Below are 15,765 nucleotides of genomic sequence, written 5' to 3' on the forward strand. Positions count from 1 at the left end.
TGTTCCCATCTGTCAACCTTTTCGCATCTCACATTGTCCACGTCCGTCCAAAGGCGAAAGGCACTCTCTGCTTCTTTGAATAATCTAAAGCAAACCAAGCACCATTTTTATGTGTGTTTCTTCCAAAATGCCGCCTTTCGTCTTACCAGACTTCTTCCCTCTAATCTACTAATCAGAATCCACGTCCCTTCTTATTCTACACGTCAAAACCATGGTGGCTTTGCTTTGTTTCCAACCTAACAGATCCCATCAATGGCCAACTCTCACATCCGATTCATATTAGCGTCCTTGTTTGTTTTCTCTATGGTCTTCTCGTCCACCATGACTGTCACAAAAGCTTCATGCGATTCCGGCCCCGTCAAACCCACCACCCCACTGGTCACGTTCCTCGAACAAGTCCAAGAAACGGCGTTGAACACTTTCGGAAAATCCCACTTTGATCCCAAACTCTACGTCGATTTGGCGCTCAAGTCGGAACTGTCGTTGACCCAAAACGCCTTCCATAAGCTTCCCGGGTCCGCTAACGGGTCCACGTCGGTCCATGATCTGAATGAGTTTATACACAGCTACTTTGAGGACGCAGGGGAAGATGTAGTGCTCGCTCGGCCGGAGGATTATGTCCCAGAGCCTGAAGGGTTCTTGCCGAAGGTGAAGAACCCGGAAGTCAGGGCCTGGGCTTTGGAGGTTCACTCGCTTTGGAAGAATCTCAGCCGGAAGGTCGATGGTGGGGTTCACAAGAGGCCTGAGTTTCACACCCTGCTGCCTCTGCCTGAGCAGTTTATTATTCCTGGTTCAAGGTTCAGAGAGGTTTACTATTGGGATTCGTATTGGGTAGTCAGGTATATACTTCTCTCTGTTTTTCAGTTTGGTAATGTAATATTATCACTTATCACCAATCATGATTAGCAGATTAGAACTCTGTTTATAAAGAAGTAATGTTGATATTATGAATAACTCTTCTTTCAGTTTGATCATATTATGTTAATCAAATGCACGTACTAATGCTTATATAAAGGAGTAGTCTTGCCATTTTAATCCTAGCTATAGATTTTGTAATGTGACATTGGAGTTGAAATGTATTCATGATTCAATTTGCATCGTTTTAAGACAAAATACATGGTTTGCTGGTGTAAGATGGCAATGACACCTTTGTGTTCCAATTAACCTGAAAAAGAGTTATATTTAGAGGGAAAATCATATAAAGTATAAACCTTGTATGCATGGTGGGGTTTTGTCTCTTCTGCAGGGTAGGGGATACTAATGCTCAGGATTTCTGAGTTGCTACTTGCCAGTTTTTACTAAAACTGTAAAACATATGAACTGACTTCTCACATTGTGTTGTAGGGGATTGCTAGCAAGTAAAATGTATGATACAGCAAAGGCAATTGTGACTAATCTAATTTTCCTGATAGAAGAGTATGGTTATGTCCTCAATGGTGCAAGGGCGTATTACACTAACAGGAGGTAATGCTTCCATCAATGCCCCTATAGAGCATCTTTAATCCGTCGACTCACCTTTTTGCTTGCTTGTTCTCTGTGTGTATACTTTACCCTCCACTGCTACGACACAACCAGCCTAACGTGATGATGATTTCTTCTTTAACAATCTGTAAACAATCTTTACATGGATCATTAATGTTATCGATGTTCAAAAATTTTTGAGCACTTCTGATTCGGGTTAATGTGATGCAATTGTCTTTGATATGTGCTGAGCTCTACACCGAGCTTGCTCTGTATCACACTATCACGTACATGTAGTTCCACTCTAATTGATCTTGGGAAAAACTTTTTCAGCCAGCCACCCCTTCTGAGTGCAATGGTTTCTGAAATCTACAAGAGGACAGGGGATTTAGAGCTCGCTAGAAATGCTCTACCTTCACTGATCAAAGAACATAAATTTTGGAATGCAGGTATTCACAAATTCTTGTTTACTATGAAGATTTACATTATTTGATTTCATTCACTTGGTTCTTACAGTAATGATTGTCTATCCTACTTTGGTTTATGATCTCTAGTTGGTTTTATATGTTTTGTTTTCCTTCATTGTTCTGTTCTTGTAGGTATACATAAGGTTGTTATTCAAGATGGCCAAGCTTGCAATCACAGTTTAAGTCGATATTATGCTATGTGGAACCAACCCCGGCCTGAATCTTCAACCATTGTATGGATTCCCTCTGCAGCTCGCTTTTCAATAATGATTTTATGTTCAATTCATCAATGTTGGGGAAAACAGAGTGAAAGTCTAGTCTTATTAACATCTTGTGCTTTCCAGGACAAAGAATTTGCTTCCAAGATTGAGAATTTATCTGAGAAACAGCATTTTTACAGGGAAGTAGCTACCACTGCCGAGACTGGATGGGACTTCAGTACAAGATGGATGAGGTAAAATTTTGAAACAGGGAGAAGTAATTGGTTATGAGACCTTGTTTCATTTTGCTGCTGTATTCGGGTGACATGCTAAAGTAGTGTGATTCATATACTTTTGAAACTAAGATTTGTTTTCTTGCTGCAGGAACCATTCGGATTTTACAACATTGTCCACCACATCCATTTTACCAGTTGATTTAAATGTCTTCATACTAGGGGTACGTCACAGGAGCTTTTATCAAAATAAGCTGTCTACAACTCTACATTGAGCTGTCTACAACTCTACATTGAGCTGTCTACAACTCTACATTGAGCTGTCTACATTGTTATATTCAACGTAAAAAATATCCACTATGCAGATGGAACGTGACATTGCCTTCCTAGCAAAGGCTACAGGAGACATCAGCATTTCTGATCGCTTCCTGAAGGCTTCGGAAGCAAGGCATAAGGCCATAAAATCTGTTTTCTGGAATGCAAAGAAGGGGCAATGGCTCGATTACTGGCTCAGTAATAGCACATGCAATTCAGTATGTGATCTTCAAACTCCTGTATTTTATCAGTTGCGGCAGTGATTGTCCTTATTTTCGACCTGTGTAATACGTATAGGAACCTCAGACATGGGAAGCACATAACCAAAATCAGAATGTATTTGCTTCAAACTTCATTCCTTTGTGGATTGAGTCATTATACTCAGGTTTGGACTTCTATATTGTCTCACATCATACTTTACCATTCAGTTTCGATTTCAACTGTTGGTTCAAATATCTCAATCATGTACCAAGACATATAGAGGACACTCTATCTGCTTTCAACACTGTCTACTGAGATAGCTCTTACCCTGTATGATAAGATACCTCTACGGTGGAGAAAGTTACAAGAAGTTTTCAGAGTTCAGGCCTTCTTCACGCTGCTGGCATTGCAACATCGCTGACAAATTCAGGACAACAATGGTAAATATTAGAACTAAACTCAAACTGCTTTCAGTAGTTCAGGAATGTTCCAATACCTGTTCAAATATTCATATTGCCTTATCAAATATTCAGTATTGAACCTATACATGGCCTAATGCAAATTGTGATGATAGGGACTTTCCAAATGGATGGGCTCCAATCCAACACATGATAGCTGAAGGTCTGGCAAGGTCTGGATCAAAAGAAGCAAAGTTAGTCGGAGAAGACATTGCTGTAAGGTGGATTAGAACAAATTATGAAGCCTACAAGAAAACAGGTGTCATGCATGAAAAATATGATGTACAAAAGTGTGGAGAATTTGGAGGTGGTGGTGAATATGTACCCCAGGTATATCACTTTATCGCTTTAATAATCATGATCCTTGATTATTATGACATTATTATTTATACAATTGATATTACATGGTTTGCTTCTACTGGTTTGAACTTGTTTCTGTTATATTAAAATTGTAGACTGGCTTTGGGTGGTCAAATGGACTTGTGTTGGCATTCTTGGAGGAGTTTGGATGGCCTCAAGATCTAAAGATAGATTCGAGTCTTTCGCAATAAATTAAGTAGTCTTATAAAAGGAATTTGATAGTTAGATTTGTATTTACTATTTAAGTCTTCTGTAAAAAGGGTAAAGTACATTTATCCCGGATCCCGAACAGTGAAACTAACATGCACACTTAAAAATGAATTAGCGAACAATTTTGGGTGTTCATGTAAACCACAAGCAGTCGATCGAGAATAAGCGTTGAGCTGGTTTTCTCATCTGTATATTTAGCCATAGGCATCCAATTTAAATACTTGTGTAGCTGTAATCAAACGATTACTTAATTTGGTAGGTGATGAGGATTATTGTCTGGTTTCAATCTCCACTACGATTATCAAGATTCACGATGTTGTTGCGATTGGGACAGAAAGGTAGGATTTGCTTCTAGAGCAAGCACTGATTAGGAGCTTTTGATTGTGTACATTAATCTCCCAAAGTTGGTGGAGTTAGTTGCTCTAGTATTAGATCATATACATATGTAGCTGCGTGATTACACTCCAACTCATCTGTGACATAACGGATGACTTCAATAGTTATGGACTCATTACCATTTACATGGAAAAAGATTAATTAAGGCAATATATATGTAGTGGTGGTGGGTCTGTAAAAGATAATAGATCCTCTAATGATAGAGATCAAAGATCCTTCTTTAAATAAGAGCCTCTTGGTTATTAATTGTAATTTGATTAACAAAACCGTGTTGGTTTTGGGGGATGACAGAGACTCAAGGGCACCATTCCACAAAGCTAATAATAGAAATATAGAATGATGGTCCAAGAATCAATCGGATTCTGTATTTGTGGTAATCAACTTATGATTGTTGTTGTATACCACCCATCGATCGATCATAGGCTCATTTTCCTGTGAAGTTGTTTTATTTTACATGAAAATAAAATAACACATATCGTGGTAAACGGTAGTTTAGACTTAGGGTTCATATTAATTGAGAGCTTAACAATTCGATATAACAAAGGTACGTGTATGTGCTGCAATATACGTTATATATATATATATATATAGTTATATACTTGTATAGATGATCAATATGATGGTATATGTAATAGTGCTTTGCCAAAACAGATATAGAAGGCTTTGTCCGAAATGAGAAATCTCTCTAACACGTAATTGGGAGTTGTCATCAAATGGAAGATTAGTTAGTTTATATTAAGAGATTGAAAGCCTTAAACCCTAACTTCAAGGGGAAGGGGACCCTGCAAGATTCGTAGATACACATGAGAGAGTGGCAATCATTTGATTCATGGTATAAATGGCACCTCATCTATCATGTATGCTTTACAATAAATAATCGAGAGTTTATTTCATTCACTACTATTTTGCTTAGAGCTTGTTTTTTGAAAGATGATTTCCAACCTATAAAGTCTTACAAGAGATTTTCAGTCTGGTTGGGTCTTAAAAAAAATTGGCTAATGTTTTTGAATTCTTTGCATTAGAGTGTTGGTGATGGTAAGAGGATATCTTTTTGGCAAGATAATTAATTGGGTGAGCCTCTTGCTACTAGTGTTGGAGTAAGTGGCTTTATTCCACTTCATGCTAAGGTGAATGATGTTATTGTTGATTCTCATTAGGTTCTCCCAGCAGATTTTATTTCTTCATTCCCTCAAACAACAGAAAAAATTGAGCGCATTGCTCTACCTGATGCAGACACATATGACTCTCTTTTATGACCGCACTCCTCCTCAAGAATTCTGACAGCAAAAGAAGCTTTTGTTTTCTTCTCAAATCATGGTGAGCATAAAGTTGGGGTAAAGTGATCTGGAGTAAAGCAATTCAACCCCGCAAAACTCTTGTTGTTTGGAAGGCTCTTCATGGGCGTTTACTAACTGATGATGCTTTACAACGGCGAGGTTTTCACTTCCATCTCGTTGCTCCTTTTGTGGAAGTCATGCAAAATCGGGTACACATCTTTTTTTGCATTTTTCTAAAATTGTGGCTTTATGGAAATGGGTTTGCCTTCTATTTTCTCATTCATTTTCGCCTTGGGGTACCCTTGATGAAGTGTTTAATGGTGTTGGTGTTTCAGCGTTCCCAAAACCTAAACGTTAATTTTGGTTTCTAGTCTCCTGTAATCTAATTTGGTTTATTTGGATCACTATGAATTTGGTGTGTTTCGAATGTAAGATTTTTAATATGTTGGAAGCCCAACGTCATATTTTGGAATTGTTCAGAGAGTATGCTTTGCATTCTTTTCATCCTTACGAGAAGCATCACGAGATGTCAATATTTTATATTCTTGGTATCTCACAACTGTTTGTCAATACTACCAGCTTCATCCCGTCCTTTGATTAAAAGTTTCTTGGTTGAGGGTTTGCTATTTGCTAGGGTTTTTATATTTATGGTTTTGCATGTGTGGGTGTACACAGGCTAGATTGAGCTTTTATTTATCATATTTGTTTGAATTTATCAGACATATGAGGTCAGATTTTATGTCCTCCTCCTTTGTTAAATTAATTAATTAATTTAAAAAAATGCAGGCACCATCATAAAGTAACAGCGCGTGCATACTACTCTCTATTTGCATTGGTTAACTGTACAAGCCCATGCGCGATTGTTTCTCTTCTCTCTCCTCTGTCTCTATGTGTTCGTCACTCCTTTCATATGTTCTTCTCATCTTCATTTTATTTTCCAGAAAAATCACAATGAAGAAATTAAAGTACGACTCAAAACCATATAACCATATTGATTGATGAAACCCACAATTGAACAAATATGATTAGATGGAATTGAATTGATGAATCTGATTTCACAAAATGAAAACCCAGTTTACAAACATTGATGAATCCCATATCTGAACAAAATTGAATTTATTGAAATTGATTTGATGAAACTAATCCAAAACCCAATATGCAAACCCGAAAAGAATGAGAATAATTTGATGCACCCAAATCCATATTGGAACCCCAAGATCAAAAATCACAAAGTTGCTAGGCAACAAACCATTTGGGGAAAAAAGAAAGAAGAGAATAATCAAAAGGTGGAAACCTTAAACCCTCATTTCTCTTTTAGTTTGCTTTGATTCAACAAAAACACCCAAAAGCATAACCGAAGCTGCAGGGCATCGGAATTCAAGTTCAAGATCTGAGTTAATCGACCACCTATGTTTCTTCTCTTTCCTAGTTTTTTTTTTAAGATAATCCTCACGTTAGACCTCGAACGAATAACTAACACCAAATCAAAAAGTTGATCCACATGTATTGATTAACGTACAGTCCAGATTTGCTGGTGTGCATTTTCAATGGTGCATTGAATCCGTTTCTTAAATAATGAGATTTATACTTCTAATTTTATATAAGAGAAGAAGGGTTTTATATATGAATTGGTAAATGAGTGAGTGGAAAGTATAGAATGACCAAAGACTCCAAGATTATGCGAGTATAATTATACATTAGTGTCATGGGATTTGGTCCTTTCTCAATGTCCTTTATTCTGATTAGTCAAATAGAGTGGCGAACTAAACTAAACAACCTTGGATTTGGGTTTGATCGCTGAGTGGGGTGTGTCAAAATAACAAATTAGATATAGGAAGACAAATCAGAGTGAATGCAAATTAGGCTACTAAATTAAACAGGTTGATCCAAGGGGAGTCCCATTAGAGTATGCGCTAGCTAGCTAGTAAGTCAGGTTTCATTAATTCATTTCAGTGCAATACCATAAGAACAGAGATCAAAGCGTTTACTTAACTAGAGCAGAAGAGCTTAACCAGAGTCAAAACCATCGTTATTTTTCAATTGAAAAATTATAATTCAATTAATCAATATCACAAAACCCAACATGACTCTACCAAATATTCCTAAACCCTAAACCCTATTACGAATAAGATTAAGAAACACATGTAGCAATTTGCAGCTAATAATTTAGATGAGTATTATGTAAAACTGAGCACCTGTACAGGGTTTGTGAATGATGATCATATTATTTAGATGCATGTCGATCATCATGAAAAACAGTATTAATCTTAGGATTATTATTAATTAGCAAGGAGAAACAGACGTATTAATATCAAACATACAGACCGTTAGCTAGCTAGGAAAGCTGGTATTGCTGCTGGGAGTCCGTAGATAGGTAGAAGAAGAAATTAACAGGCGTGTTTATACGAGAACGGAGCTAGGGCTTCTTACATGTAGCAGCAGCATGGCCTGAGAGTATGGGTGGAGGGAAACCCAGCAAGGTGAGGAGATCGGATGCCCTTGTGGGGGGAAGGCTATGATGTCACAAGGTCCCCGCAGAAGGGCACGGGGACTATACATAGATAGAGAAGTGCTCTTAAAAGCTGAATTTGGGTACCTTGTTTTCTTCTTTATTATCCACCTTTTGCCCTAATAATAAAGGGTAGTCTGCCCCAAACCCACCCCCTTACCCAAACCATATGTTATGTATATATCACACATTGATTTACGGCCAACGTGGCCTAAGCAAAATGACATATAAATTCCACTTTCTGTTATCCCCAAAAACATGAGCCAGAAAATTCAAAGCCGATTATATCATAGATCAAAACTCACAATATGCGCGATTACAGATAGAATAAGAGTCTTGTGAAGTTTTTTTTAAGTACACTTAGCATTTCTAGCAGTTTTGACATTTTGAAAAAAAAAATTTATAGAGAATATTGGATTTTTTCTACTCTAACAGATTATGCATATTATTTTCCAAAATAAAGAAAATGATGAAAGATAAATAAATTCTTCAAATTTGCAGCAGTATGCAAAAATTTGTAGAAACAATAGTATTAAATGCTACATTTTCTCCAATAACTCAAGTTTTAATATCAACAAATCAAAACAATCAAAAATTTAAATCATTTATTTCAAACTAGCAAATTAAATATATAAAATAATTTTATGATTATATAATATTTTATTCACTTATAATAAATGCTAAAATATGCAAAATGCAAAAATTGTTGGAATTTGAAATTTTTTGAAGATTTTAGCATTTAATTCTCCATTTTAGAGGAAGTTTGTCAAATATGTCGGAGATGTTGTAATGATAAATTGGTAAGTACATTACATCCCAATTTAACATATCTGAAGTTCGGGTAATTAACCTTGTATTATATTATGTAGAAGATCATGAATATTCAATGAACAAGTGACCTGGGTGCAATAAAACTAGAATCCAATTGTACGAGTTTCTAGTTTAAGTAATGAAGTTTGAACAAGAATGATTGACCAGAGGCAACATATTTTATCTCACAGAGAAAGAGAAGAACGCCAGATTCGAGAACAGCGCAGGGAAGAAGGATTGACCCTGCAGAAACATAATGAAACCCTCACGTGCAATTCCCTCCATTGACAATGAACACTCGAACTCGATCGTATCACATAGACACTTGTGCCATTATCGATCATGTCCCTCTTCTCTTTTCTTCGTTTTTCTTTCTTTCATTCTAGACGTGCAGCTTAGTTTATTAATCGCCGACGAGTCCCAAAACAACCACCCGGCGCATAGGCCTTTCAACAATCACAACCAAGTAGTAATCTTGTGTTTTAATTCAAACCTAATTATGCCCATGCTCTGTTTGTCCACGTTCTCATTAGGATATGATCATATTTTAGTACATAGATTCCTTCACAAGCTTAGCTACAATATGTTCATTGACATTTCATTTTGTCTTTCAGGAGTAGGTTAGGGTTTGATTTGTGGTGGTGAATGGAAGTTTAAATTGGACATGCAAGTCAATTCCTCGGTTTAGCGGAGGAACTATCGATTGAATTCCAATAACTCATATCTCGACGACTCATTCAATCTTTGGTGACGGTAAAGTGGTAAAGTAAAAAAACCATTGCCGTATTGACAAAATATAGTAATGTTCGTACTATTATTAGCTTCCTGAGTAGAAATGAGTTAAATCGACTCAAATAGCAACATGTCACAATTCCCAACAAATTATCGTTTATAGAGAACTTTTAGGGCGTCATAATATGACGTTAAATTCAGCGTCGTAATCTTATATGACATGTCATGTCACATTGACACGTCAATAATTAAAAAAATAAAAAATGTCATTTTAAATGAAAAGACAATCATATCCTTGATAATCCAATGATTTTAAATTATTATAAAAATAATTTTTTTTATTTTTTCATCATTTATTTCTTATTTTTCATCACAATAATACTTCTAAAATATAATTAAAAAAATTAATATTTACGATATGCTTGAAATATGTGTGTGTGAATGTGGCAAAAAAAAAATTTATATATATATATATACACAAAACATATTTTCAAAATAAAACTATTTCATACTAGATAATTTTGTTAGAGATTTTTTCATATTTTTGTAATTTAATTAATAATTTTATAAAGAATATAGTTAATTGTATTCATTAATTATAGTCATTAATATAATTTTAAAATTTAAATAAAATTTGAAATTGAAAAAAGTCATGAATAAATTTGGAAAAAAAAAATTCTTGCCATATTTAGTGACAAAAAGTCATAAAATTGAAATTGTTGGTAAGATTCTTAATTATAAAGGACATGTAAGGTAATAAATGTTATGTTTCCTAGCTAGAGTATACATATCTTAATTAATACTATATATTTATGATAATCTTTCTAGAGTATACTACAATTACCATATAGTCGCGCCTACAACCATACATATTTCACACATACACATCTATATACATATTTATACATATACATATTATACAATATAATGCAATATATATGTATATATATATATTGCACATATGCGCGCACACACACATATCTATATATTTCAAGTATACTTTTGTAAATCTTAATTTTTTTTATTAAATTTTGAAAACATTATATATCATGATGAAAATATAAATGATAAGAAAAGAAACACATTTTTTTAATAATAAGCTAGAGTCGTTTGATTAACAAGGATATGATTGTATTTTCATGACATTTTGTAATTATTGTAATTGCTAACATGACAAGGTAACAAAACATGTCATATGAGATTATGACGCCGAATCTGGCGCCACAATATGACGCCAAAACATTTTCCATCGTTTATATTAGCAAGAGCTAACCATCAATTAATCCTCAAACGTGATGAGGTAATGTACAAATTCTTCTTCTTTTTCCCACTTATGGTTCAAGTACACATGAAATTTGTCATTGTATTTCAATTGATCCTCAAACGTCATGGGTTTCGCAGCGTTACCAAATATATGAGTAGGAATCAATTTGTCTTCCCAATTGAAATACAATGGATAATTTTCATAAGCAATCTTGTTCACATAGTTATTATCTGACTATGGAACCTATGCTTAACCACTTTTAGATGTAAATTCAAGAAATTTCGTTTTTAAAACTCAACTTTAAAAAGATTATAGCATAAGTTTCATGGTCAGGTGGTGACATTTTCATAAAAATTGAATGAGATTCTCAGGAAAATTTATCGTTCATAAAAATGAAAATCCCCAACCAAGTCTTTCTTTATCTCTAATCAAATAGTATGGATCAGACAAAATCATGTAGTGAGTGATTTGGGTACCATTGATTGTAATTAAGTTTGTAATGGGAAACAAATCCTAATTTGTAAAAGAAAGGGAGAAATTTTGGAATGAGTAATTTTAATCCCCACAAATCTTTATTTATTTCTTATATATATCAAATTAACCCACTCATGCAAAAACTAAATATAATCATCTCTCAATCAATCACTGACAACTTGACAGGTATATAATCTTCTTCCTCCTCACTTTCTCTTCACTCTCTAGTTGATTATCTCCACATAAAGCAGCCAAACCCCATCATTATAAACTCCGGCCATCTATCTAATCAACTCTCCGCGGCCTCTCTCTCTCTCTCTAATGCAAAGCGGCTACTTTCAGAAAGCTCTGTGAATAACCAAACAGATAAGTACTTCACTGTTCAGCTCAGCTCATATTTCTTCTCCGTTCTGGTCATCGTAGTCAAATCAATCACTGATATCAGCCCACAGCTTCAAGTCTTCACAACACCAACTATATTACCAAACCAAATCAGAAACAAAAACAAAAACAAAAAGAATGCTAGAAAGCGTCAAGTACCTGATCGGCTCCGTCGGCCCCAGCGGTTACGGCTCTAAGAGCACCGCCGAGCAAGTCACCGACAGCTGCCCCAATCTCCGCTCCGTCACCGCCATCATCACAGGTACGTGTTCCTCGGGGCCACCTAAAAAATTACGTTCCCTTTGTGTGCGCGGTTGCTTTTGAAATTTTGATCACCGGTCGTTTTCATTAGGTGCTACGTCGGGGATCGGAGCCGAGACTGCAAGAGTGTTAGCCAAGCGCGGCGCCAAGCTAGTTCTTCCTGCTCGGAGCATCAAGGCAGCGGAGGAGGCCAAGACTCGAATCATCTCCGAGTTTCCGGACTCCGAGATCGTTGTCATGGCGCTTGATCTCAGCTCACTTACTTCCGTCAGAAACTTTGTCTCCGAGTTTGAATCTCTCAACCTATCTCTTAATCTCCTCATGTAAGCTCTACAAATTATTCCTTTTATTTTCTTGTCCATTAAACTTAAGAAAATCAAATGTATTTTATCGATCGACCGTTTTGGTTTATTTCTCAGAAACAACGCCGGTAAATTCGCCCACGAGCATGCGATTTCTGAAGATGGCATTGAAATGACCTTTGCTACCAACTATCTCGGTAAGTTGATTGATACTGAGTTCGTTCGATAGACTAGTTTAGTTCCAAATCAATTAACGAAGATGATAACAGAGTCGTTTATGCTTATTTTCGTTTTCAGGTCATTTTTTGTTAACGAAGCTGCTGCTGAACAAAATGATCCAGACGGCGGAGGCCACCGGCGTCCAGGGACGAATAGTGAACGTGTCGTCTGCCATTCACGGCTGGTTTTCCGGAGATACAATTCGATACCTTGGGGAGATAAGCCGGAGCAGAAGGTGAGGTCTAGGAGAGAATCTTGGATCCATGTGTTATTGTTTAATTAAAATCTTGTCTGGGAGGAGTTTGACATTATATTCATTTGGAAAATTTGTCTGGATCGTCAGCAGCCAATACGACGAGACACGTGCGTATGCGCTCTCGAAGCTCGCCAACGTTTTGCACACGAAGGAACTCGCTCGCAGGCTCAGGGTTTGTACTTGAATTATCCTCTGCATTTTCTATATATCATCATCATCATCATGGATCAGTTTCCAGTTATTGGATCAAAAGCGATTTTTGTTTTCTTCCTCTTTGATAATTATTGGTTTTTGGTTTTAAATACAATCAGGAAATGGAGGCCAACGTGACTGTGAACTGTGTGCATCCGGGGATTGTTAGAACCCGACTCACCAGAGAACGTGAAGGCCTTGCTACAGGTGGGAAGATAATCTGAGCAAATTAATTTATTATAGCAATGTTTACTGGGTGATGTTTTCTTTCTAGTTAGCAATAATCAATTTTGGGGTTTGGATTATATATGTAGATTTGGTGTTCCTCTTAGCTTCCAAGCTCTTGAAAACAATACCTCAGGTACGAATTATTCTTCAGCAACTTCAAAATATTTGGTTGTTTTTTCATAACAAAGAAGAGTAGGAACTAATGATCTTAATCTTTATTAATTAATGCAGGCTGCAGCCACGACATGTTACGTTGCGACTCATCCGAAGCTAATTGGTGTGTCGGGGAAGTATTTTGCGGATTGCAACGAGACATCGCCGTCGAAATTGGGGTCTAATTCGGTGGAAGCTGATCGGTTATGGTCTGCCTCTGAAGTCATGGTGTCCAAGGACTCCGGTGCTATTTTTGCAGATCATTGAAGTAGTAGAAGTGGAATGATGATTAATATCTCTATATTACTAGTAGATTTATATTAAGAACCATTAGAAGCAAAATCTTAATTAGTCTAGTTAATTACATGTTAATTTATGGTACTTAGTCTTAATTAATATTATATATTGCCAGATCGATACAGTTCTCTACGTGGGGGAGAGCTAGATAGAAAAGAAGAATATAGATAAACCCAAATATGTATAATATATACTGGTACACTCAGCTTTATATATATAGTAGCTTCAAGTTATGTAATGGTAGAGAAACACTTTATGATCTATAAATATGAACAATAAGGTTTTCTTAGTTGGTTGTACAACCATGGCCAGTACACCATCCTCTCGCATGTGTTGGTTTTATATATATCTTGTGTAGGATCAAATGATGGTCGAGTTCCGTTGGATTGGGGAATATATTGAAATAAGAAAGGGAGTATATGATCCAATTAATCAATCAGAGTTGTACTGCGTGGACTTTGATTCAATTGATTGGATATGAAATTCCTTGGAACCCTAGTTTGCATTAGTATATATGTTGGGTAATTGGGTTTAATTTCTTTATGATCTTGTGTACATGTTCTTTCTTTTTAATTGATCATGAACTATATATATGTTTGATGATAAAAGAAACTAAATTAATGGAGAAGAATATAAATCGCAGAAGGCATTAAGAACATGGGATGAGTTAGTTGCATGTGGTGGTTAGATTTTAAGGAGTATCTTTGGGACTATGGTAAGGCCCTACTTCTAACATGCGCGGTGACTAGTGACTGATCCATGCGTTCAACTCGAGGAAGAAGAAATTATGCACATTTTTTGTTCTCCTTTTATTTTTTTTATCTCCTTTGTCGTCGAAGAGATATGAAGAAGAAAATGAAAGGAGATGATAAACTTGACCAGCTGCCATTGGAATCATCAAAGGCAGAGAGACTAGGGAGCCAGCCAGGTCTGGCAAAAGCTTAGCTGAGAGAACATAAAGACAAGGATGAAGGACGGGTGAGCGTTAATGGAGGGTAGACCAGAAGCATTAAAGCCATCAGCTAGTAGTAACAATACACAGAAACCCTAGTGTCAAGGTGGCCGGGGGCTGTCTCAGAATCACTATCGATGCTTCCTGTTTCGTTTACCATTTACGACTCGAAGTCCCAGAGGTGGCATATCTATGGAGCACCGCAACAGGGACAGAGTCTGTCTCCACCCAACAAGATCTGCCTCTGTCATCACCACCATAATTACATGCTGTGCTTAGTTTGTTATAGAACTTCCTGCTACTAACTCTAGCTAAGATGAGAATTAAGCATGGATCCTTAGAGCTCGGTCAACCCGGTGTCAAACTAACTGTTCTGGAGTATATACGAACTATTTTCTGGATATCGAAAGGAGACCAAGATCAAATCAATGAAATCACACAGTAGTCAAAAGCTTTGGCTACACACAAAGTGAGACATCTTTAATTAACATCACCCAACAGTTGCCTATGCTTTTCAGTTTTCACAGACGTGACATTTAAATTGCTTTCTGAAGAAAAAAAAAAGATGAAGGGTTTATGATTACAATTCTATAATTCCATGTACCATGCATGCATGATCGAACGTTGGAATTCATGTTGATTGAACAAGAAATAACATGCCTGAGTGCCTGACCAGTGACCAACTTCGTTTTCCTTTGAAATTAATTTTCTTTATCTTGTGGGCGGTTTCCATCAACTATATTCCGTATTGGGGAACCCTAATTACAGACTTAGATAAAATTGCATTTCCACTATGTTGAACCTCTTAAAAACATTTTCAACAACACTACACTGTTCGACCTTATATCTATCATATACCGACATTTTCGACCCTGCTTAATATATTGATGCTCTCATTTTCCGTTAGAGTGGTAGACCCTTCTCTCATTTGGGATTGAGGTGAGCTTTGCGTCTTTACATTGTCTACTTTCGAAGATCTCTTAATTAATTATTATTATTATTTTTTTAAACAGCCATCAAATTTCATCTAAAAGACTAAAACCTAATACGGCCCGTCTGAACAAATTTACTTGCGCAGACCCTTTCAAGCCCAAAAGGCTAAAACCCTGGATAAACCCCAGAAACAGAAAACCGAACCCAACTCTGTCGGGCACTTC

The 15,765-nt window shown here is 36.4% G+C and overlaps 2 protein-coding genes across 3 annotated transcripts; both read left to right on the top strand.

Moving 5' to 3' along the window:
- The first annotated feature begins 137 nt into the window (after window positions 1-137).
- LOC126794325 (probable trehalase) lies at window positions 138-4,163 on the top strand. The gene is made up of 11 exons (XM_050521001.1): window positions 138-839; window positions 1,345-1,464; window positions 1,795-1,910; window positions 2,061-2,161; window positions 2,273-2,382; window positions 2,513-2,585; window positions 2,727-2,894; window positions 2,974-3,061; window positions 3,218-3,317; window positions 3,452-3,665; window positions 3,791-4,163. The coding sequence occupies exons 1-11, from the start codon at window positions 253-255 to the stop codon at window positions 3,884-3,886; spliced, it is 1,773 nt and encodes a 590-aa protein (XP_050376958.1). The 5' UTR covers window positions 138-252; the 3' UTR covers window positions 3,887-4,163.
- Window positions 4,164-11,670: 7,507 nt separating this feature from the next.
- Window positions 11,671-13,970, top strand: LOC126796483 (short-chain dehydrogenase TIC 32 B, chloroplastic-like). Of its 2 annotated transcripts, none has more exons than XM_050523320.1 (8): window positions 11,671-12,010; window positions 12,101-12,332; window positions 12,429-12,508; window positions 12,609-12,765; window positions 12,874-12,958; window positions 13,098-13,185; window positions 13,293-13,339; window positions 13,438-13,970. In XM_050523320.1, the coding sequence occupies exons 1-8, from the start codon at window positions 11,887-11,889 to the stop codon at window positions 13,624-13,626; spliced, it is 1,002 nt and encodes a 333-aa protein (XP_050379277.1). In that variant the 5' UTR covers window positions 11,671-11,886; the 3' UTR covers window positions 13,627-13,970. The 2 variants fall into 2 exon arrangements, with proteins under 2 accessions (XP_050379277.1, XP_050379278.1); XM_050523321.1 differs by having other exon boundaries at window positions 12,877-12,958.
- Window positions 13,971-15,765: the final 1,795 nt, after the last annotated feature.

Source organism: Argentina anserina, chromosome 5, assembly GCF_933775445.1.
Source record: "Argentina anserina chromosome 5, drPotAnse1.1, whole genome shotgun sequence".
NCBI classification, from domain to species: Eukaryota; Viridiplantae; Streptophyta; class Magnoliopsida; order Rosales; family Rosaceae; genus Argentina; species Argentina anserina.

Coding starts and splice junctions, on each gene's coding strand:
- LOC126794325 (XM_050521001.1), top strand. CDS start 253: ATGGCCAACTCTCACATCCGATTCATATTAGCGTCCTTGTTTGTTTTC. Junction 2,895..2,973: donor GTAATAGCACATGCAATTCA/GTATGTGATCTT, acceptor TAATACGTATAG/GAACCTCAGACATGGGAAGC. Junction 3,318..3,451: donor ACAAATTCAGGACAACAATG/GTAAATATTAGA, acceptor TTGTGATGATAG/GGACTTTCCAAATGGATGGG.
- LOC126796483 (XM_050523320.1), top strand. CDS start 11,887: ATGCTAGAAAGCGTCAAGTACCTGATCGGCTCCGTCGGCCCCAGCGGT. Junction 12,333..12,428: donor CTATCTCTTAATCTCCTCAT/GTAAGCTCTACA, acceptor TTTATTTCTCAG/AAACAACGCCGGTAAATTCG. Junction 12,959..13,097: donor AACTCGCTCGCAGGCTCAGG/GTTTGTACTTGA, acceptor AAATACAATCAG/GAAATGGAGGCCAACGTGAC.